This window comes from Ovis aries, chromosome 17, assembly GCF_016772045.2.
Source record: "Ovis aries strain OAR_USU_Benz2616 breed Rambouillet chromosome 17, ARS-UI_Ramb_v3.0, whole genome shotgun sequence".
Lineage (NCBI taxonomy): Eukaryota > Metazoa > Chordata > Mammalia > Artiodactyla > Bovidae > Ovis > Ovis aries.
In genome coordinates, this window is record NC_056070.1 from 71,460,032 (window position 1) to 71,483,169 (window position 23,138).

Consider the following 23,138-nt stretch of genomic DNA (forward strand, 5'->3'; position numbering starts at 1 on the left):
CAGGGTGGGGCCCAGACCCCAGCGCTGAGTGCGGGCAGCGTGAGGGTCCCATCACCCCCGCAGCTTCGCCTGCAGAGGCGGCTCCTTGGCACGGAGGTGGCCCTGGGGTGGGCCGGCAGGCACCCACAGGCGGGGCCCAGCCTCTGTCCAGCCTCCTCCCTTTGTCTGGGAAGACCCCTGCAGCTGGCTGGGGGGCTGCCGGGCTGGGGCAGGGCCAGCTCAGGTGACCCCGGAAGGTGGAGCTGGCCACAGGCTGGTCGCCGGGTCCAGGGTCGGGTACTTGTCGTGGGGTCGGTGTGGCCTCTCAGTCCCCAGGGCTGGCCTGGCCACTCCACCCCGCCCCAGCAGCAGGAGGGTGGGGACTGCACTCTCACCTTCTGCCCTCAGAAGACAGGTCCTGTCTCGCCTGTCCTCCCACTGGAGGTCCACTGGAGTGGCAGGGCGTCCACCCCCATGGACCCAGGGACGGGGCATCTCCTGGGGAGCAGATATCAGGAGAGATGAGGTCAGGGTGGGGTGCCAGGTGCCCCCAGGAGGCTTGAAGCTCCTGCAGCCTTGGGCCAGCTTCCCCCCCGCCCCCGCCCTGTTGATTCAGAGAGGACGGTGGGCCCGGGGCTGGGGCTCTGCCGCTGGGCACCGTGCGGGGCCCCGCCCTACCTCGCAGCTGCCTGCACAGAGCTGTGGCTGTCACCCCCGAAGTGGGGGGCTTCGGACGAGCAGGGAGCTGTGTGCCCGTGGGCGGGAGGCCCCGGAGGGCCGAAGGGCTGTGCAGGGGGCTCTGGGGCCGCAGCCTTGAGCCCGGGAGCCGCCTCCAGCAGAGCCCGCGTCACCCCCGCACTCAGGCCCTTCCCGCCAGTGGCCTCGGGAGGTCACCCTCCAGGCCTGGCCGGTGCTGCAGCCGCCGCCTGGGGTGCCTCTGTGCCCCGGCTCGCGGCTGCACGGTCCTCCCGGCTGGCACCCAGCAATGGCAGGGTGCAGGTCCCGGCCAGCCTGGGGCCCCTCTGCCGTGCCCTGGATGTCCTCAGGCGGAGCCCTGGGCCCCCAGCAGCCCCCGACACCGGCAGGGTGTGCCCCCTCACCCCCACTCTGCCCCCCCAGGCGGCAGGGGACATGCCCACCACCCCGAAGCATCCCAAGGACACCCGAGAGAATGTCTTCCCCGCGGCCACAGCCCCCGCAGCCCCTGAATCAACGCCAGCGGATGCCCCGCCGCGGCCCAACGACGGCCACGCCAAGCCTCGGCCCGCATCGGCCACTGCCTCCACCCCAGACCCGGCCAAAGACCCCGGGCCCCCGCGGCCGCACAGGCCTGAGGCCGCCCCCAGCACGTCCTCCCTGCGCCCAGGTGAGTCCGTGCCCTCCACCCAGGGGCCACAGCAGGCCCGGTCCCCACGGCAGGCCTGTCGCTGCACAGAGATGTGGGCGCCTCCCGTCCAGTGACCCCCGAGTGCCGTCTCCACCCCCTGCCCGCCGTGTTCCTCCTCCCACGGAGGCTCAGCGGAGTGCAGGGTCCAGGCCCCAGATTCACATGCCCTCTCGGCGGTCTGCGCCCCCGAAGACGAGCCACGGGCTGGGGGACGCGGGGCTGGGGCTCCGCGGGCAGGAGGAAGCCCCAGTTCCTTCCATACTCAGGTGCCCCTGGGAAGCGCCACCCACGGCGGGCAGGGGAGCCCGGCCGGCCAGGACGCGTGCGCACACGCTTGCGCCTGTCCCTGCCGGCTCCGCAGCCGGCTCCGCACACCTGGGCCGGCGCCTGGAGGCGGCAGTCAGCTAGGAAGCCCCCGCCCCTGACGGAGCAGCTCCGCGGGTCGCTGGCCAGGCCCCTGGGACAGCTGTGTGAGGACGGGTGTGCCCAGCCTGGCGGGGACAGCTCAGCACGGGGCCACTGCGGAAGGGCCCAGAGCAGACGCCCCCGGGCCCTCTGTCACGGCTCTGCCACCTGCTCCTGCCCCTGGCTGCAGGGTGCCTGCCACCCCGCCTGCCCTGCGAGGCCCAGCAGGGTGGCTCCGGGCGCCCCAGGGGTCGTGCCTGCCTCTGCCACGTGTGGACTAGGCCCTGGAACCCAGAAACAGCCGGGCAATCAGAGCGAGAGGCAGGGCCGGCCCGTCGTTCAGGAGCTGGAGCCGAGGGCTGGGCGAGCGGCAGCTGGCAACCCCCGCTCCTGGGGACGTGGCGGGCGTGGCAGGGACATCCGGAGGAGGAGGAGGAGGACAGGAGGTCCCGGCTGGGGGCCTGGGGGCACACTCCCAGCCTCCTCCTTGTCCGAAAGGTGTAGCCTAGCAGGAGGGCCCACTTAGCCCACTCCATCCTCAGCTGGGTCGTTCAGGTCCAGCAGCCACTCCTGGGCACTGGGGTGGGGCCCTGTGGTGTCGGGCTCACTGGGTGTCCATGTCCGGGCGAGCAGCTAACAGCCTGGCGCCGCCCGGGCCATTGTGTCGGAGGAGGTCACGGTCACGGGCACAGTACGGGTGGGGAGCCCTGTCCTGAGGGGGGGCGCACGTCCCCCACGGCTGCTCTGTGTCCCCCCAGGGGCAGAAGAGCCAGCAGGAGGCACAGAGGGCCCAGGCTTCCCGCCCCAGGAGCCTCGGGGCAGCGAGCATGTGAAGACGGCCCCTGAGGGCCCCGAGGCAGAGGCCACCCCCCGAACTGGCACCCAGCCGGCCTGCAGCCAGGGTAAGGCCCGGCACCGCCCCGGGGCCAGCAGGTGACGGGGGCGTCCCAGCAGAGGGCCCTGGAGACGGCGAGGGCAGGGGTAGATGAGAAAGGCAGGGGTGCCCGAGCCCCCTCCCCAACGCTCCGCCTTGCAGACAGGAGTGGTTTGGGTGGTGCGGAGCCCAAGCCGAGGCCACCTGGCCCAGACGGAGCTGGAGGGCGGCCGGGGGGCCAGGCTGGGCAGGGCATGCGGCATCGCGTCCACGGCCCTGCCTGAATCAGAGCCAGTTCTCAGCAGCCAGGCCCCCGGGGACTCCACGGGGCGGGGCCTCTCTCAAACCCTTCTTGGGACAGCAGGGCTGCTCCCTCTCCTTTTAAAGCAGCAGGGCGGTGGACGGGCGTGGACACCAGCCAGCCTACGGCTCCTGGGCGCACGCGGATGTGGACGCGGGCCGGGGCGGGCTCTGGGACGTGAGAGCAGATGAGGTCTGGGTGGCTCGGGGCTCCCCTCCACCCTGGGACCCCCAGTGGACACCCTGCTCCTGGGGGCCCCCCGTCTCCGCTTCTGCCTGCCAGAGCCAGGCCCTCAGCGGAGGGCAGGGAGACAGGAAGCGGCCTGGGAGCCTGGGAGCCAGCACCCTGCGGTCTAACACGGCCAGAGGGGAGCAAAGGACAGGGGCTGGCCTGTGAGGCCGCGGACCCCACTCAGCCTTTTGGGTCTGCCCTGCAGTGGCCAGCTCCGAGGCGCCCGGCGGCGGGAGTGCCCCGTGCCCTGAGGGCCCCCCCGGCAAGGCTGAGCCTGGCCGGGCCAAGTCACGCCTGCTGCCCAACATGCCGAAGTTGGTCATCCCCTCGTCCACCACCAAGTTCCCTCCTGAGATCACCGTCACACCGCCCACCCCGACCCTGCTCTCGCCCAAAGGCAGCATCTCGGAGGAGACCAAGCAGAAGCTGAAGGTGATGGCGGGTCCTGGGGGCCCTGGGTGGGGGGTGCGGGTGGGCTGAGGCTGGGCCGCCGCTGACCCCTGCCCGCCTGGCCGGCGCAGTCGGCTATCCTGTCTGCACAGTCGGCCGCCACAGTGCGGAAGGAGAGCCTGTGCCAGCCGGCGCTGGAGGTGCTGGAGACGTCGAGCCAGGAGTCCTCTCTGGAGAGCGAGACGGACGAGGATGAGGACTACATGGATATCTGAGGCCCGGCCCCGGCCCCACCCTGGAGCTCCGCAGGGCCTTTTTTATGGCCTGTCGACTTTGTAAACATGCCCCTCCCCGCCCGGGCGGCCGTGTCCACGCTCTGCGGGCTCTGCCCGGGTCACGGCGGCAGAGGACCCTTTTCTTTTTGGTTGCTTTTCTAATAAAGATGAAACGGTCACCTCAGCCTCTTTGTCCCTCAGGGCGGGGTCCCCGTCCAGGGCTTCTGGGCCCTCTCTCCCGGGGACCGTCGAGGCAGGGCAGCCCCCCACCCCTGGACAGGGCACAGGGCTGAGGCCATGTGCTCCAGGGCCGGGGTGCAGGAAGGTCCGGCCAGGCACAGGGGCTGGCCTGCACCCCTGCGTGGCGGGAACCCAGAGCGCGGGTCTGCACTGACCACCCCCCACACTGCACGTCCCGTCCGACGGGACCAGCCCCGTGCGCTGTGGCCTGAATGTGAGTCAGCAGCGTGGGGCCCCTCGTTACAGAGGGAAGCGTCTGTAACTCGGCAGCAGGGTGGCGCTGGCCGTATCCTCCCGCCCTGAGCCCGTCCGTCTTGGGGACGTACACGCTGGAGGGGCCCGGCCTGCCCCGGGGCCTCGTCTGGAGCACAGAGACCCTCCCTGCTGCCTGCTGCCCCCTCCCTCTCGGGGGCCACTCCGTGCCCCTCCCCCAGCCTGAGAAGACAGACACCCAAGAGTCTGGGCACTGCCAGGGTCCGCAGCCCAGTGCAGGCAGAGCCACGTGGGGACCCAGGGCGCTGGGCTGGCCCTGACTCGGGCCCCTTCCCGGGGCCGCAGGGCTCTGCTGCTTCCCCTCCCTGGCACCCCCACCGTGCACTCCTGGCCTCCCCTGGCCCTCCCCTCCAGCTCTCCTCTCTGTGCAGCCAGAGCGCCCCCTCCGCTCGTCCACAGACCCCCGTCCTGGAGTCAGCTACACGCGGGCATGCTGGGGTGGGGGTCTGGCTGAAAGACACCAGGGGATACCTACCCAGTGCCGAGAATACACGCCCCACCCCACGCAGCTGCGTGAAAAGGACTGGTGAGGGCTGGTTAACAGGTACCAGGGCGGCTCAGCTGCAGGAAACTTGTGTGGTTAGCTAAGAGGCTAACCCGGTGCCTCTGTTAACACAAGGAGCACACCTACTTAACTGGGGAAGTTGTGCTTAAAGGAGATTCCCAACCTAAAACAAGCAGATTGGGCTTCCTTTAATATTCCAAAATTTATCTTCTTGCAGTTAGAAAAAGCTGGCCACAAGATCAAACAGACAATGGATGACAGGTATCTAGAAACTTCTCTTGAAACTATATCAGAACCGAAAAAGGCTGCTAACGGCCTGTCACTGACTCCCTCTACGTGTGTCTTCTCTCTGAACTGCTTGGTCAGATGCTGTTTCTCCTTTTTTTCCTTTCTTTCCCGACTCTTCCACCTCCTGCTGTTTGCCTTTGCCCAGCAAAGGAGAAAGAGAGAGAGAAAAAAAAAAACCTTCTAAGAAATACTCTGGCTTGACACCCAAATCATCATTCTCTAATCACCACAATCATCCTTTGCTTGACTCCACCTTTTAGAAGGGTTAGATGAGGACGTAGCTGCGCTGATCAGAAAGACGGTCTAGGTTGATCCGAGTTACACAGTTAACGCTTGTTAAACTGCTTGACCAACTTTTCAGAACCACTAAAAGAAAGAAAAGGCGGTGCCTACGAAAATTTATGAACGTTCCGTTGTGCCAGCTGAGTACACCATGCCAGCTGGACGGGAACCGACTCCCAACCAGTTTAATTCCAACCAGTAGAGAAACTTAGCTTGAAAACAGGAGTCCCGAGGAAATAAGTCCTAATGAGAACCTGATTTTCCATCCCTGTTGCCTTGAGATCAGAGCTCCCAGGACCACTTACCTTATCGTGAAACTGAAGAAAGAAAGACAGGGAATGAAGCCTTTAAAAATACTTCTTACATACTGGTGAGTTTCGTATTGAGATACCTGATTCATGACTAAGCTGAGCAAGCGAGGCTAGATCTCTTGCTGTGTCTGAATGTATGGCTCAGAATTCTAATAAAGTTTAATTTGTAAGTGAGCTCTAATTTAATTGGCCTAAAGAAAAGTAAGCGCCTACAAATCAGAAAATTCTAATTTCAAGAGAAATTAGGCTAAGTGAATTTCAGGTTCACAGGAACTGGGAAATATTCAATATTAAATTATACCTGGTATTTAATGGTGAAGTTTGTTGGCCTAATTAATATAGAAATGTATACATTCATCAACATCAAATATAAAATTAAGTATCTCCAAGCCAGGCTTCAGCAATACGTGAACCATGAACTTCCTGATGTTCAAGCTGGTTTGAGAAAAGGCAGAGGAACCAGAGATCAAATTGCCAACATCCTCTGGATCATGGAAAAAGCAAGAGAGTTCCAGAAAAACATCTATTTCTGCTTTATTGACTATGCCAAAGCCTTTGACTGTGTGGATCACAATAAACTGTGGAAAATTCTGAAAGAGATGGGAATACCAGACCACCTGACTTGTGTCGAGAAATCTGTGTGCAGGTCAGGAAGCAGCAGTTAGAACTGCAGACTGGTTCCAAATAGGAAAAGGAGTACGTCAAGGCTGTATATTGTCACCCTGCTTATTGAAGTTCTATGCAGAGTACATCATGAGAAATGCTGGACTGGAAGAAACACAGCTGGAATCAAGATTGCCGGGAGAAATATCAGTCACCTCAGATATGCAGATGACACCACCCTTATGGCAGAAAGTGAAGAGGAGCTAAAGAGCCTCTTGATGAAAGTGAAAGAGGAGAGTGAAAAAGTTGGCTTAAAGCTCAACATTCAGAAAACGAAGATCATGGCATCCGGTCCCATCACTTCATGGGAAATAGATGGGAAACAGTGGAAACAGTGTCAGACTTTATTTTGGGGGGCTCCAAAATCACTGCAGATGGTGACTGCAGCCATGAAATTAAAAGACACTTACTCCTTGGAAGAAAAGTTATGACCAACCTAGATAGCATATTCAAAAGCAGAGACATTACTTTGCCGACTAAGGTCTGTCTAGACAAGGCTTTGGTTTTTCCAGTGGTCATGTATGGATGTGAGAGTTGGACTGTGAAGAAGTCATTGTGAAGAATTGATGCTTTTGAAGTGTGGTGTTGGAGAAGACTCTTGAGAGTCCCTTGGACTGCAAGGAGATCCAACCAGTCCATTCTGAAGGAGATCAGCCCTGGGATTTCTTTGGAAGGAATGATGCTAGAGCTGAAGCTCCAGTATTTTGGCCACCTCATGCGAAGAGTTGACTCATTGGAAAAGACTCTGATGCTGGGAGGGATTGGGGGCAGGAGAAGAAGGGGACGACCGAGGATGAGATGGCTGGATGGCATCACAGACTCGATGGACGTGAGTCTGAGTGAACTCCAGGAGTTGGTGATGGACAAGGAGGCCTGGCGTGGACAGGGAGGCCTGGCGTGCTGCGATTCCTGGGGTCGCAAAGAGTCGGACACGACTGAGCAACTGAACTGAACTGATACTCGTATCATCTGGCCTAGGTTTATTTTAATATAAGCTAAGTAAAATAATATTATAGCTGTTACAACTTTGTCAGCAAGGAAATTTACTTGATATGAAGAAACTTTTTAGGAAAGAAAATGTAAATGGGTTAAAGCTTTTCACTAAACTCTGTTAAGAGTAATTATGTTTTAGTCTGTCCAGATTTTGGTAAATTGAATTTCTAGGGTTCTGCTAAATTAAGTGATGGAAGTTTACTTAATGGGTAGGGTACTCCCAAATAAAATGATAACGGCAACATTAATTACTGATAACTGGCTTTCTCTTGCAGAGAAACTAAAGGTGTCTTGGACTGTTAATGAATGTTTGATGCCATCTTGAGATGTTCTCTATAAGAAAGCAAATGTTTTTTAGAAACTATCGTTGGTATTTGTGCTCACCAATCTACAGAATGCTAATATAAAGTCAGTTCATGGTTGCCTAAGGAGAGTAAGATATGTGTTTTCAGTAAAGAGGCGTGAGGAATGGGGTTACATTTTATTATGGGAAAAGGAAGGATGTCTGACCTAAGAGGTGTTTGTTTTTGAATGGGCAAAATAAGTGATATCTGCAGAAAAGTTTTGGAAAGTGGACTCCAATAGAAGAATTTTGTGCATGATACAAGTTTTCTTAACAGGTTGAACTGCCCTTGATAACAGATTGTAATTTCTTTACTTTTAGATAATCTGCTCTGTATTTACCTTTGAAATCTTTTATTGTTACTTTGGTTAAGTGATGACTTGTTTCACAATGACCTGTGATTATCTCTGAGTGTTTTAAACCCCTTTGATATTCTTTGCAAAGTTTCCTAAGTCTTTTTGACCTCTCCCTAACTTTGAGTGCTTCGAAGAGCCTCCTGAAACATCCCAAAAAGAGATACAAACTAGCTTCATCTGATATGTTACATTGCATGGGAAGTAGTGTCAAATGAGCAGTAAGTCTTCTCCGGCCATCAGTTCAGCTCAGTCGTGTCCGACTCTTTGCGACCCCAGGAATCGCAGCACGCCAGGCCTCCCTGTCCATCACCATCTCCCGGAGTTCACTCAGACCCACGTCCATCGAGTCAGTGATGCCATCCAGCCATCTCATCCTCTGTCGTCCCCTTCTCCTCCTGCCCCCAATCCCTCCCAGCATCAGAGTCTTTTCCAATGAGTCAACTCTTCGCATGAGGTGGCCAAAGTACTGGAGTTTCAGCTTTAGCATCATTCCTCCCAAAGAAATCCCAGGGCTGATCTCCTTTAGGATGGACTAGTTGGATCTCCTTGCAGTCCAAGGGACTCTCAACAGTCTTCTCAGGTTATAGTGTATGGCAAATGTTACTAATATAGATATTTTAAAATTTATGTGGAGTTCCTAAAATTCTGACAGGTGCTGGTCAAATGTCAGTCATAATCCTAGTTATTGTCTGCAAGTGAGGTATGGCACAGCAGTAACCCAGTTACTTTATCAATTCTAATCAGAAGTTACTGGGCCGAATCTGTTTTACAGGTGTAAGGAAAACCTTCCCTTCAAACTAATTATGACTTATAGTAATTTGGTAAATTAAACTTTTGTAAGTAGAATTGAAATATTTAACTTTTTTTTCCTCTATTGGCTCCCTCCAGAGTTTGTAAACTCTCAGGTTTCCAGCAGCTTTAACAGACAGATTAGGTAAGCTACCTCACCATCAGGTATAAAAATCTCAGGGTATTTTGGCAACCTTGTAAAAGAAGGAATTCACCTAGATCTGTAGGTGAGACATGTGATAAGCTCTTGGCCTGACCTTCCTGGCCCTGAGAGGGTTTTTGTTTTGTTCTGTTTGGTTTTTTTTTTAAGAAGTTCAGTCTGACAGTCCTCATAAAAAATTTCAGTAAAGCAAAACCCTATGATCAATTATAGTTATATAAAATTTCAGGCCAAGGTTTTTTTGTTTTTTTTTAGATCAGACTTATTTTTTTTCTTTTTTTTTTCAGACTTATTTTTGCAAACAAATTAGTTTGAATGTGAATATATTTGGTAGAAATGAGAATAATTTTAGAGAGAAAAAGATAACATTTCAATGAATGTTAAATCCCAGTTTTGTTAACAGAGGTCTGTAGTTACTGACTCACTTCCCAGATAAGTTCCTTGCTGTTATGCTATGTTAATGGAAAGTTAATTGAATGATTAAAAGGACATTCTAAATTTTATTTCTGAAGTTTATCTCAGTAATCTCAATTCCCACAACCTCCAAACGGGATTATGTACACCAGAAAGGACTGTCTCCAACCTGGGTGGAAGGGCTTTCGATCAGTTACTCTTAACTAGCTTATGTGCAGTGAAAATGAAGGGAAATTGACCCTTGGGTTAATTGCCTCTTTACAGGCCCTTGCAGCGGACTGGTCTATAGACAGGACTGCTGATGGCAAACTCACCTTAAAAGGATGCTCAAACAGAGGAACTCACAGTTAGACCAGGACGAAAAGAAGGTGACATCAGAGGTAGGCAGCTTACCCAAGACGCTGGACCTGACTTGTATGACCATTTATAATGTTGTCTTGACTTCTTAGACCTTTGCATATAAATCAAACGCTTTTCTATCTCGAGCACGATCCTATGCTAGTTTTAAAAAGTCAATCCAAGTATTGGGTTGTGGCCAATCACCTGTGTCTAGTGCTTCTAGGCTACCTTGGTGGGTTTCTCTACTCCAAGGCTCTAACTGGATGACCCTTAGAAATTTTTTCTAGAAGAAAGAAAGTTCAGTCCCCTGTGGGCTCCTCTTGATATCACTAGGTGGGATTCTCTCAGCTGGCCAATTAAGAATGCCTGCTCTGACCCCAGCCATAATATGAATCTTCCTCTAAGTCACTCAAGCTCAGTCGGAGCAACAAGCAAATTTAGCCAAGGAATGAAACAACCAGGCTGTGGTCATTTCGGATTTAGGGCCTCCTTTATCTTGGAAGCAGTTAGGTTATACTAAGGATAGCCAGCCTGGTAACACTAGGAAGCTGGGCTGGGAGCCTGAGGCTAACACCCCTGAATGATAAAGAGCCTAACGATGTCAGAGGGCCTGAGAGTATACTGGGCTACACCTAATGGAAGTTCCTGGCTTAATTCTTACTTATCCCTTTAAAATACTGCCAGCCACGTTAGTTGTTCTTTGCCCGTTGTACAAGATAACTGTCTCTTGTGTTGATATTACCAAATGTGTGACTGAGCCTCCAGCAAAAATAATGACTAGCTGACCTGAAGCAGTTGATCAAATATACGGTTCCGTATGCGTTCAGTGGCCGTGATAGTGCAACTGTAGATATGGGAAGAGAGGACAGGCGCGGATTTTCCCGGACCTTCACACGCTGCGTAAGACAGCTGGTCCAGAGCCCTCTGGTTACTGTCGATAAACTTACTCCAGTAACAGCTCACCTAGGAATGAGCCTTTCCAGCAGAGTGGGACAAAATGATCACAAAGTGCCTGCAAAATGCCTCCCAAAGTACGGTCAAGTTTATCACCGTGAGGGCCCTGCCTACTTCAAAGTGGTCCTCGCCAAGGGTGCTCGCATCTGCCTCCACGAGGGTTAAGCCATGCGCCCCAGCAGCAGCTGACCTCCAACACCCGCTGAAGGAGCTCAGGGTGGAGCGCAGGAGGCAGGCCCTCTGTGCTCCAGGAAACCGGCTGGACAGGTCTTCAGAGAGTTAGGGATTCAGGAGCTGACTTTATAAGCCCAGTTCTTATACCTCCTCATATCTAGAAAAGCTCTAAACCCTTCATGGTGACGACTCTTCCTTGTGACCAGCAAAGGCTTCACGAGACTAGTAAAAAAGCCTCTGTAAAAATACGTTCTTGATTGCACGAGCCTACCCTTCCCCAAGTCACACACACGGTGGCCTCCCCGCGGCTGCTTTGGAGCGGTCTCTCAGAGCCGTGTGAGGGGCTGCCTCCTGGGCTGCAGGCCTCTGCTGTCGTTCACTGGCTCCGCCGTGACCGACTCTTTGCGACCCCGTGGACTGCAGCACGCCAGGCCTCCCTGTCCATCTCCCAGTGTTGTAGCCACGCGTTCCAGGAAACAAACTCACTCAGAAGGACAGTGCAGATAGTAAAGTGCGGTTTATTACACCGGCGGCCCGAGGCAGAGTCTCCTCTTAGCCAAGGACCCCAACCAGCATTTGTGGAAATCTTTTATACCCCATGTGTACATGTCTGAACCCACCACCCCAAATTCCTTGAGATTTACATAAACCAAGGAAAATACAATCCCAAGAACACCATCATTCACGTGCTCTGTGCTCAAGTGCTCAATTAGCCAATAATCAATAAACCCGAGGTTACACTCCAATAGATACAGAAAACGTTACGGCCTGTCTGGAGGAAGGGGTGATTAGTGTGTGTTGTCTCTTAGGCGATGAGTAACCTACAACGATCTTCAAGGTTCCCCTGCCTGGAGGGGGTCTTACCCTTCTGTTGTTGTCTTCATAGGCACTAAACGCGGAGTTCAGAGCCCATTGGAAAGGTGGCCGAGCATGATCAGCATGAGCAGGCCTCAGATGGAGTCCAGGCCCTATGAATCCCTTCTTCACCAGAGTTTGCTCAGACTCACATCTGTCGAGTCGTTGATGCCATCCAGCCATCCCATCCTCTGTCGTCCCCTTCTCCTCCTGCCTTCAATCTTTCCCAGCATCAGGGTCATTTCCAATGGCTCTTCCCATCAGGTGGCCAAAGTATTGGAGCTTTAGCTTCAGCATCAGTCCTTCCAGTGAATACTGAGGACTGATCTCCTTTAGGATGGACTGGTTGGAGCTCCTTGCACTCCAAGGGACTCTCAAGAGTCTTCTCCAATACCACAGTTCAAAAGCACCAGTTCTTCGGTGCTCAGCCTTCTTTATGGTCCAATTCTCACATCCATACGTGACAACTGGAAAAAGTCTTTCAGTCAGCTCAGTTCAGTCGCTCAGTTGTGTCCGACTCTTTGCGACCCCAGGAATTGCAGCACGTCAGGCCTCCCTGTCCATCACCAGCTCCCGAAGTTCACTCAGACTCAGGTCCATCGAGTCCGTGATGCCATCCAGCCATCTCATCCTCGGTCGTCCCTTTCTTCTCCTGTCCCCAATCCCTCCCAGAATCAGAGTCTTTTCCAATGAGTCAACTCTTCTCATGAGGTGGCCAAAGTACTGGAATTTCAGCTTTAGCATCATTCCTTCCAAAGAAATCCCAGGGCTGATCTCCTTCAGAATGGACTGGTTGGATCTCCTTGCAGTCCAAGGGACTCTCAAGAGTCTTCTCCAACACCACACTTCAAAAGCATCAATTCTTCGGCACTCAGCCTTCTTCACAGACCAACTCTCGCATCCATACATGACCACAGGAAAAACCATAGCCTTGACTAGATGGACCTTAGTCGGCAAAATAATGTCTCTGCTTTTGAATATGCTGTCTAGGTTGGTCATAACTTTTCTTCCAAGGAGTAAGCGTCTTTTAATTTCATGGCTGCAGTCACCATCTGCAGTGATTTTGGAGCCCCCCAAAATAAAGTCTGACACTGTTTCCACTGTTTCCCCATCTATTTCACATGAAGTGACGGGACCAGATGCCATGATCTTCGTTTTCTGAATGTTGAGCTTTAAGCCAACTTTTTCACTCTCCTCTTTCACTTTCATCAAGAGGCTCTTTAGCTCCTCTCCACTTTCTGCCATAAGGGTGGTGTCATCTGCATATCTGAGGTGATTGATATTTCTCCCGGCAATCTTGATTCCAGCCTGTGCTTCTTCCAGCCCAGCGTTTCTCATGATGTACTCTGCATATAAGTTAAATAAGCAGGGTGACAATATACAGCCTTGACGTACTCCTTTTCCTATTTGGAACCAGTCTGTTGTTCCATGTCCAGTTCTAACTGCTGCTTCCTGACCTGCACACAGATTTCTCGACACAAGTCAGGTGGTCTGGTATTCCCAACTCTTTCAGAATTTTCCACAGTTTATTGTGATCCACACAGTCAAAGGCTTTGGCATAGTCAATAAAGCAGAAATAGATGTTTTCTGGAACTCTCTTGCTTTTCCATGATCCAGTGGATGTTGGCAATTTGATCTCTGGTTCCTCTGCCTTTTTATTTTGCCCCAAATAAAACTTAACTCTCACGCTGTGCATTTTTTCAAGTCCGTGCTCCCTAAGCCGTGGTCAGGGCCCTGGAGCAAGTCCCAGTACCAGCCCCCCAGGCTGGCTTGGGGACCGGAGGACCACACCCAGGGCAGCTGGCCCCAGAAGTGCTCTGCGTGCCCAGCATCTGCTTAGCAGCTGTGGCTACACCCCCCTCCCCGACCCCGCCGGCTCTCTGGATCACAGCGGGGTAGTGGGGGGGAGCGGGCAGTGACCAGGGAACCAGGCTGGCTGACCCCCTCAGGGCCCCGAGGCCTCTCACAGCCCAGGGGCCCCCGCTAGCTTCAGTTCCCTAAGGGGTCCAGGGCCCTGTCCCCTTCGGTTGCCTTGAGAAGCCACCACTGTCTAGACCTGGCCCAGGTGGCAGGGCCCGAGTGAGTCTCCGACCTGGGTCCTCCCCGCCTAACCTGGCCGCGGAGGCTCCGGGAAACCACCTCTCCCAGGGACCTGGCTGCCTCTCCCGGTCTGGGCCTCAGTTTCCACACCTGCATAAACAGAAGAGAAGTGTGGAACAAGGAAGAGATTATGCAAACGCAGAGTGACAGGGCGGGGGCAGGCCGGGCTGGGCGGCTCCCATCTGGCCCCCAGCTCGGGGCAGAGGCGCTTCAGGAGAGCACAGATAATCCCGTTTCTTCCCGGAACCCCGTCAGCAGCCCAGCGAGCCGAGCAGAGAGGAGACCAGGGTCCGGGCCGCAGCCCCCCACCCTGCCCCCAGGGTTCACCTGCCGGGGGCTCCCGGCCCCGCCCCTCCGCCCACCGGGGGTATCTCCGCCCTCGCCCAGTCGGGGCGTGCCCCAGCGCCTACACAGCAGGCTGCAGGCAGGCACCAGCAGGAAGGTGCCAGCTCCCGCACCCCACCCCGGCTGTGGGGAGGACCTGGGAAGTCCAGCTCCCTGTGGGGCAGCTGAGGTTCGAGGCCCGTGGCCCCAGGACCCCCGGGGGCTGGAATCCCGGGATGGCAGGGTCCACTGTGCCTTCTCCCCTCTGCAGCATCATCCCTTCCCAGGCGAGAGCGCGGCCCTGCGGAGCAGGCCTGGGGGCGGGGGGTGGGGACTGGGATCCGGGGTCTGAGCGGCCGCCCCCGGACGTCCGGCTTCAGGATGCCGGTCCCCTCCCCTGGGTCAGGGGCCGGAGGGCCAGGAATGTGCTAACGGGGCAGCTTGAGCCCTGCGGGCGCTTCGGGCACCTGTGGACTTTGAGAGGGGACCGGGCGGGGCGGGGCGGGGCGGGGCGGCAGCGCGGGGCGGGGCCGGGCTTGGGGAATATTTGACCCGCCACCTCCGGCCCCTGCTGCGCCGTCTGCAGACGCGGGCCGCACCATGAAGCCGTCCCTGCTGCCCTGGGCCTTGCTGCTGCTGGCGACTGTCCCCGGCCCGGGCCTCCGGCCTGCAGCAGGTATGCCCCCGCCCTGCCCTGCCGTCCCCCTGTCTGCCCGCTGCAGTCAGACCCAGCGCAGAACCTCCCTGGGCTTGGACTCCTGTCCATCCGTCTGGCGGTCCGTGACCACACTGGGGGCTGATGTGTTCAGTCGCTCGGTCGTGTCTGACTCTGCGACCCCATGCGTGGCAGCGTGCCAGGCTTCCCCGTCCTTCAGCGTCTCCTGGAGTTTGCTCAGATTCATGTCCATCCTGGAGGGTGCTAAGAGGAAGAAGAAATTCTGGGGAGCCCAGGGCCAAGGGGCTGCTGGTCGGGATTGGGGTGAGGGTGTTCTGGGCTATGCCTACTCTAAGCTAGCTGGGAGCAGCCGGGAGGGAGGTCGCCGGGGAGGGGGAGCGCAGCCAAGCCCTTGGACTGAGACCTGAGCCTTGATGGAGGAGCCCTCAGCCCCACTGGGCCCCCTGGCCGGCTGGAGGCAGGACCATGGGTCCCTCTCAGGGGGGCTGAGCCCGAGCAAGTCCTGGGAAAGGCCCTGTGCTCCGGAGCCAGGCCCCTGACCCCCGCCAGGCCAGGCCAGGCTGGTTTTCACCCATTCCCCAGCCCCCTCCAGCTTCCCATCCTAGGAAGCACCACATCCCCCTGCCGCTTGTCTTACTTAGAGCTTCACTCAGCCTCCTGCTCCACCCCTCAGGCCATCACAACCTCGGTCAATAAATATTTATTGACGCTCCTGAGTGCCAGGCCCTGCACTGCGTGAGGCAGGGCTGCAGCGGTGGCTCAGGCCCAGGCTTGGCCCTTGACCAGCCCCGGGGTGGGGGTGGGGGCGGCTGGGACGGGCCAGATGGGACAGGGGCCTGCAGCGTCCCCCGGTCTCCACCCTCCAAGCCGCGTGGCCAGGCCAGCCCCAGCGGGACGGCTCCCCACAGCACCCCCCCCCCCCACCAAACTGCCCTCTCCCCTCTCCTGGCCTGGCTGAGTCCTCTGCTGGAAATGTCCCCTAAAAGGAGGGGAGCACCCCTCACCTTCTCCCCCGAGGGTGGGGTGGGCTCCCTTCAGGGCTTAACCCGTGGTGGGCAAGCCTGCGATGCCCAGCAGAGAGATGGGACCAGTTCAGCCGGCACCAGCCCCTAGTGGGCCTCCAAGGGGACTCTTGGCAGCCACACCCCCAGACCCCAGGCTGGGTGAGCCAGGGAGGTCCTTTTCCAGGCTCCGGTCCACTGATGCTTTAGGAAGTGGAGGCAGCTCCCCGGCCCACATCGGGGCGGGGGGAGAGGTGGGGGTCAGGCACGCGTGGCCATCAAGCACACCGACTTGGTTGCTGAGAGTCAGTCTGCCCAGGCAGGGAGGGGGAAGGAAATGGCACCCCACTCCAGTCCTCTCGCCTGGAAAATCCCACGGACGGAGGAGCCTGGTGGGCTATACAGTCCATGCGGTTGCGAAGAGTCAGGCACGACTGAGTGATTTCACGTGTCCCCAGATCTCCCCCAATTCCAGCCAGTCATTCAGGCCAACGAACTAAGAATTAACCGCCATCCCTGACTCCGAGCCCTGCGGGGTTTCTGCTGTCTCCTCATGGTGGTCAGCGCTGTTCCCAGCCAGCTGTCTCCTGGGGCTGCCTGTAAGGGGCTCCCAGGGAGAGTGAAACAGGCACCCTGTGCGACGTGGCCCTGCGCGCCCTCTCCTCCAGGTGCCCAGGGGAGCTGCTCCCAGCGCTGCGGAGACCAGAGCGGGCCATGTTCCTGCCACCCAACCTGCTTTGGCCTGGCCAGCTGCTGCGTGGATGTCCGGGATTTCTGCCTGGAGATCTCACCCTACTCTGGCTCCATGATGGGAGGCAAGGACTTTGTGGTCCAGCATCTCAACTGGTCCAACCCCGCTGACAGTGTGATCTGCAGGTGGGAGGCCCCCGAGGGGGCACGCTGGGGCCCAGACCCCCTGGTGGGCTGGGTGGGGCCCCAGGACCGAGGGCTGGGGCTACTGGCCCGATGGGTTCCCTGGGAGGAGGCTGGGAGCCTCGGAGAGGGTCGGCCCCCGCCGGCCCAGCCTGTCCACCCCCTCTGCCCCTCGCAGCTTTAAGGAGAGCATCCAGACCCGCGGCTACGTGGACGCCTCCGGCCGAGTGCACTGCGTGTCTCCCCTGCTCTATGAGTCCGGCCGCATCCCGTTCACGCTCTCCATGGACAACGGCCGCTCCTTCCCGCGCTCGGGCACCTGGCTCTCCGGTGAGCCCGACGGTGACGGCCGGATGGTGGGGGAGGAGGACACCGGGCCGCACCCTCCCGGGCCCAGTGCCCTCACAGGGACTCTCCCGGGCAATAATCTGGTTGAACCAGTCACTTTGGAGGCCTGCCCTGGGTGTGGGCTCCCCAGGCTCCTTTCTCCACCCACTGGCATCCACGCGGGGATTCCAGCCCAGAGGGAGGAGGACTAGGGGGGAGTCGGCTCTGGCCAGGGCAGGGGAGGAGCCAGCCCGGGGGCAAAGATCAGGGCCCCTCCTCTCCCAGCCCCTGACCTTTCCTACTACAAGGGCACCGTGGCCCCCGAGGGACTGCCTTGGGAGGTCCCCACAGCTCAAGGAGCCCCGGACCTCCTCCCCGGACGCCCTGGGCCCCAGGCCTTCTTTCAGCCCTCACCTCCCTGCCCTCCGCCCAGTGCACCCCAGCAAAGTGTCGGACTCCGAAAAGAGCCAGCTGGTGAATGAGACCCGCTGGCAGTACTACGGCACTCCTGGCACGCAGGGCAACCTCACCCTGACCTGGAACACCTCGGCCCTGCCCTCGGACACCGTCACCATCGAGCTGTGGGGCTATGAGGAGACAGGTGAGGCTGGCAGCGGGCCCTCCGCGGCAGGGGTCGAGCCCCTGACCCCCACCGGGAGCCTGGAGCTCACGGACATGGCAGAAAGGAGACTCCAGGTGGGGGGAATCCAGCCGGGGATTTCGAGCCGGAAGGTGTTGGCAGGAAAGGGCAACTGGCTGGAGCGGCACAGGGAGGCGGGTGGGGGGTGGCTGCCTGGGTACCGGGGCTGGAGGAGGTGCAGGCGTTCGCAGTTCCTGGATACACGGCTTGTCCTGGGAATAGGGACGATGTGCCCCACGCCATCCTGTCGGAGCCCCGGAGGACTAGCAGGCCTGGGCCTGGCCCCCTCCCCCAGCAGGGCAGGCCTGCATGTGGGGCCCCCACCTGCACCCCGGGGGTCCCGGGTCAGGCCCGGGGGCTGATGAGGCCTTCTCCCCCGCCCCCGCCCCTCAGGGCAGCCGTATTCGCAGGAGTGGGCAGCAGCGTGGTTATACCTGTATCCCTTGGCTACCAACGTCCACAACTCCGGTTCCTTCACCTTCACGCCGAAACCTGCCCCGCAGAACTTCCAGAGATGGGAAGTGGGTTCCCTCCGCATTGTGGACAGCAGACACCGCGCAGGGGAGCAGTAAGGACCGCCCTGGAGGACGAGCCCTGGGCCTGTCTGTCTGCTGCCCTACGGTGGACGGCGGCGGGGGCGGGGGGGTGGGGGCGGGGGCGGGGGTGGGGCCAGGGCTGGGGCAGGGAGGGCAGCCCCGAGCGTGCGTGTGTCCCCCACAGGGATGTGCAAGCGCTCTGGAGCAACGAGCACGCGCTGGCCTGGCACCTGGGTGATGACTTCCGGATGGACCCTGTGGCCTGGGCCCGAAACCAGTGCCTGGCCTGGGAGGAGCTGGAGGACCAGCTGCCCACGTTCCTGGAGGAGCTGCCCGACTGCCCTTGCACCCTGGCCCAGGCCCGGGCTGACTCCGGCCGCTTCCACGTGAGCGCCCCACCCCAGACAGGGACTGGGAGTGGGCGAGGGGCAGGCTAGGGCTGGCTGCCCCCACCAGCAAGGGCCACGGTGCTCGAGGCATCACAGGGAAGGGAGGCGGAGGCCTGGGAGGTGAGGCTGGGGGTCTGAGGCCCCAGAGGGGTAGGGGATGGTGGAGCCCTGAGCCCGTGCAGGTGACAGCCGCCAGCCCCTCTGCAGACAGACTACGGCTGTGACCTGGAGCAGGGCAGCGTGTGCACCTACCACCCAGGCGCTGTGCACTGCGTGCGCTCGGTGCAAGCCAGGTGAGCCCAAGATGGAGGGCAGGGCGCGGGGAGGGGCAGGGCCGGACCCAGGGCGGCCTGACCCTGTCTGTGCCCGCAGCCCCAAGTACGACTCCGGCCAGCAGTGCTGCTACACGGCGGATGGCACACAGCTCCTGACGGCTGACTCCACCGGGGGCAGCACCCCGGACCGCGGCCACGACTGGGGCTCACCCCCCTACCGCGTGCCGCCCCGCGTGCCCGGCCTCTCCCACTGGATCTACGATGTCATCAGCTTCTACCACTGCTGCCTCTGGGCACCTGAGTGCTTCCGCTACATGAACAGACGGCCCTCCAGCGACTGCCGCAGCTACCGGCCCCCTCGCCTGGGTGGGTGCTGGGACGGGCGGGCACCGCCCAGGGCAGAGTCAGGACAACCCACCTCACCTTCCGATCTTTCCAGCCTCCGCTTTCGGGGACCCACACTTCGTCACTTTCGACGGCACCAACTTCACATTCAATGGACGTGGCGAGTACGTGCTGCTGGAGGCCGCGCTGACCGACTTGCGGGTGCAGGCACGGGCCCAGACCAGGATGGCGCCCGAGGGTGAGGCCAGGCCCCGGGGGCTCTGGGTGGCTCAGGGTCATCCCTGGGGAGGGGAGCTGAGCCCGGTGGACCCCGTGTTGCACCCACCATCCCAGGCTCTCAGGACCGAGGCACGGGGCTGACTGCGGTGGCCATCCAGGAGGCCAACTCGGACGTGGTGGAGGTCCGGCTGGGGGACGGTGCGGGGGTCCTGCAGGTGCTGCTGAACCAGGAGGTGCTCAGCTTTGCAGAGCAGCGCTGGATGGACCTGAAGGGTGAGTGGGATGGTGGGGGCCCCATCTGGGGGTCCTAGCAGGAAGCGAAGGGGGACGCAGGGTAGAGTCAGGGTATGAGGGCCAACAGCCAGTCTCCCCCTTACAGGACCCTGGTGTGGGAGCTCCTTTCAGAGCCTGGGCACTCAGACCCGCTGCCCGGGCTGCGGGAGTGTCAAGGCAGGCTGGGCCCTGGGGACGCCCTCCTGGCCCTGAAGCCAGCCCACGCGTCCTGGGGCTGTGGGGTCACAGCACAGCACCCACAGGGGCGACCCTGACCCCACCTCCACGCGTGCCCAGGCATGTTCCTGTCGGTAGCCGCTGGGGACAGAGTATCAGTTATGCTGACGTCAGAGGCCGGCCTGGAGATCAGCCTCCAAGGGCCGTTCCTGAGTGTGGCGGTCCTGCTGCCTGAGAAGTTCCTGACCCACACGCGGGGCCTGCTCGGGACGCTCAACGACAACCCGGCCGACGACTTCACCCTGCGCAGTGGGGAGGTCCTGCCGCCCAGCGCCAGTTCTCGAGAGCTGTTCCGGTTCGGGGCTGACTGTAAGAGGCCACAGGCAGGAGAGGAGGGGGCACGGCCCTGGGGAGGGCTCGGTGGAGGTGCGGGGAGCCCCCAGACCCTCCCACCCGCCAGGCCTGCTGCTATCTTCCCAGGGGCCGTGCAGAACGCCTCCTCCCTGCTCACCTACGACTCCAAGGTCCTGGTGGAAAACTTCAAGGAACGGCCTAAGCATGACCCCACTTTCCTGCCCCTCTTCCCCGAGGAAAGCTCCGCGAGCCCCAGCCAGGCGAGTGCGGCAGCCGACCTGTGTGGGGACGACAGTTTCTGCAAATTCGACGTGGCGGCCACCGGGAGCCTGAGCGTGGGCAACGCCTCGCGAGTGGCCCACAGGCAACACCTGCTTCGCGTGCAGAGCCTGCAGCCCGGTGAGGGTGACGGGGCTGGCGGGGGGGGGGGGGAGGTGAGGGCGAGGGCGCCTGGCGCCGGGACACGGCCCGCCAGGCTGGTGACAGCGGGCGGCCAGCTCAGGTCTGATGTCTGTGCCCGGCCCCCTCCCCAGTGGTGTCCTGTGGCTGGCTGGCCCCTCCCGCCAACGGACACAAGCAGGGTGAGAGGTACCTGGTGGGCTCCACCGTCCGCTTCCGCTGCAACAACGGCTACAGCCTGGCTGGGGCAGAGGCCAGCACCTGCCAGGCTGACGGCACCTGGTCCTGGCCCACCCCCACGTGCCAACCAGGTGAGAACACCCCGCCCACCAGAAGCCCCGCCCACTAGTCCTCGCCCTACCCATACTGCCTAACCCCGCCCACCAGTCAGCCTAGCCCCGCCCACCGACCCACGCGCCCGCGCCCCAAGTCCGCCCCACGCATGCATGTGCCCACGCCTGCACCCGGTTGCTGGGCGCACTCACAGCCCACCGCCTCTCCAGGACGGAGCTACGCGGTGCTGCTGGGCATCATCTTTGGAGGCCTGGGGCTGGTGGCCCTGGTTGGGCTTGGCTACTGGTTCCTACGCCGCAGGAAGAGCAACACGTGAGTGAGACCCCTCTCTCCCAGGCCGGGTCCACTCCTCCTCGGTTCTCCTGGGCCCGCCCCCGCACCCCCACCCCCACCCCGGGGCGCGCATGGGACCACCGTGCCTGCGCTAGACCACAACTCTGTTGCAGGGCCGTCTGGGGTTCGCAACCCTGAGCAAAGCACGCTTGGTTAGTGGCACAAGATGCACGGAGCCTCCCTGAGGCCAAAGCGCAGCCTCCCAAACTTCCAAGAGCCTGCACCCCAGTACTTGAATACTCGGGTTCCTAGCGCCAGACACGTGGAACCCGGACACCTGGTACCTGAGCTTTTCAAGCCAAGTGCCCTGCTCTGTCACCGAAGGCCCAAACCCCGAACTGTAACCGGGGAGCTCCTGTGGCTCTGTTCCCCGCATGCCCCAAACCCTAGTTCTCCAGGCCCGGGGCTCCGTACCGTTGAATCCCGAGGCCTGTCTCCCGAGCCCTGACATCCCAGTACCTGATGTGCAAAGGCCAGTACCTCAGATCCCATGCCCGTGCCCCTGACCCCCAGGGTGAGCCTGCTGACCCAGCAGTGAGCCCCAGGGCCGAGCTGCCTTGATTCCCAGGCCCTGGGGGCTGGCTGCCAGAGACTGTGGCTGGGTCCAGCCTTGGGCATGGAGAGAGCCCTCCTAAGCTCCAGCCTTGTAACTCTGAGTCTTCTGGGATGGGGGCAGAAAACAAGCTCTGGTGCCCTCCATGGTGTCGATGCTTGTGGTGGTGTGCCTCGTTCCTGGGAGTCCAGTGGTCGCCCTGGGCAGTGCACGGCACCCAGAGTGACCGGCCCGTCCCCAGGCTCCGACTCTCCGCCTGTAAAGTGGGATCTAGAACGGTGACCGCGTCATGGGAGCGGAAGGGTCACGAGGTGCTACACTGGGCACCCAGCTCTGGCCCAGCCCCAGAGGCAGTGTGGTAGCGCCACGTCCAGCTGGTCCAGGCCCCTGGGCCCTTTGCCCAGGACTGTCCAGAGGCGAGTGTACAGGGCCCAGGCCTCTCGTGAGGGTATTGAATGGGCACTCTGGGGGGCCTGGGTAGGATGGCGCTGGGTTTCCATCAGAGGTCTCAAGACGGGGAAGTGCCGGGGCTTGTGGGTTGGAGGTGGGTGCCTGCTGCCCAGGGCTGGTGGCTCTGCCTGAGAGGATCGAGGGTCAGGGCGCAACCTGGAGACACCTGGGGCCCTGGGTAGGGCGCCCTCAGCAGCCTTCTCACGGCCGTGCTGAGAGTGGCCACATGGGGGCAGCAGAGGGTAAGAATCGCGGAGGTGGACGCTACCGGGGACCCAGGCCACCAGGGAGGGCCGGGCAGGTGCCCCAGCAGGCTTGTGGTCACCGCCTCGGCCAAGGCTCGTGCAGGCCCACCTGGGGTGGGGGACGCCTCGAATCGCCAGTCTCGGAAGTTGTACAGGTTACCCACGGTCCGGCAGGCACTGACCTCCCTACCTCCTCAGCCCTGCCTTTGGCAGAGGGGCCCGGGCAGAGAGGCCCGGGCGGGGAGGGGGCGGGCAGCAGGTGCCCCTGCCGGGAGCCCTAGGGTGCTGTGTGTGGTGGGGTGTGTTTGAGGGAACACAGCAAAGGTGGGAGGGTCCCGGGGGTGGTGCCCAGTCAGTGCGTGTCCTTCCAGACCCCACCGGGCACCTACCCACCCCTGGCTTCCAGCTCAGGACAGGGGGGCTGAGTGCCCACCCCTTGGCCCCTGGGCAGGTACTTTCCTCCCTGGGGATGAGGTCAGGCAGGGCTGGCCTCCCACCAGCCCGAGCCCCACGCCTCCCTGGCAGGGCCAGGCTGGGCACTTGTGGGTGAGCAATGTGGGGGCAGCCGCTGAGG

The 23,138-nt window shown here is 59.9% G+C and overlaps 2 protein-coding genes across 5 annotated transcripts in view; both read left to right on the forward strand.

Moving 5' to 3' along the window:
- Window positions 1-4,021, forward strand: part of CABIN1 (calcineurin binding protein 1) — a 75,512-nt gene extending 71,491 nt beyond the window's left edge. For all 4 annotated transcript variants that reach the window (XM_027956844.2, XM_042234152.1, XM_042234151.1 and 1 more), the window contains 4 exons: window positions 1,099-1,345; window positions 2,530-2,673; window positions 3,383-3,609; window positions 3,699-4,021. In XM_027956844.2, coding sequence (XP_027812645.2) covers window positions 1,099-1,345; window positions 2,530-2,673; window positions 3,383-3,609; window positions 3,699-3,842 — 762 coding nt within the window. In that variant the 3' untranslated portion in view covers window positions 3,843-4,021. The remainder of the gene's footprint in view (window positions 1-1,098; window positions 1,346-2,529; window positions 2,674-3,382; window positions 3,610-3,698) is intronic.
- A 10,344-nt stretch (window positions 4,022-14,365) lies between these two features.
- SUSD2 (sushi domain containing 2) lies at window positions 14,366-22,015 on the forward strand. The gene is made up of 16 exons (XM_027956845.3): window positions 14,366-14,395; window positions 14,792-14,881; window positions 16,551-16,758; window positions 16,934-17,085; window positions 17,516-17,683; window positions 18,116-18,290; window positions 18,443-18,644; window positions 18,855-18,940; window positions 19,020-19,288; window positions 19,362-19,505; window positions 19,601-19,759; window positions 20,057-20,305; window positions 20,417-20,689; window positions 20,824-21,000; window positions 21,193-21,295; window positions 21,430-22,015. The coding sequence occupies exons 2-16, from the start codon at window positions 14,806-14,808 to the stop codon at window positions 21,452-21,454; spliced, it is 2,466 nt and encodes an 821-aa protein (XP_027812646.2). The 5' UTR covers window positions 14,366-14,395; window positions 14,792-14,805; the 3' UTR covers window positions 21,455-22,015.
- The last annotated feature ends 1,123 nt before the right edge of the window (window positions 22,016-23,138 follow it).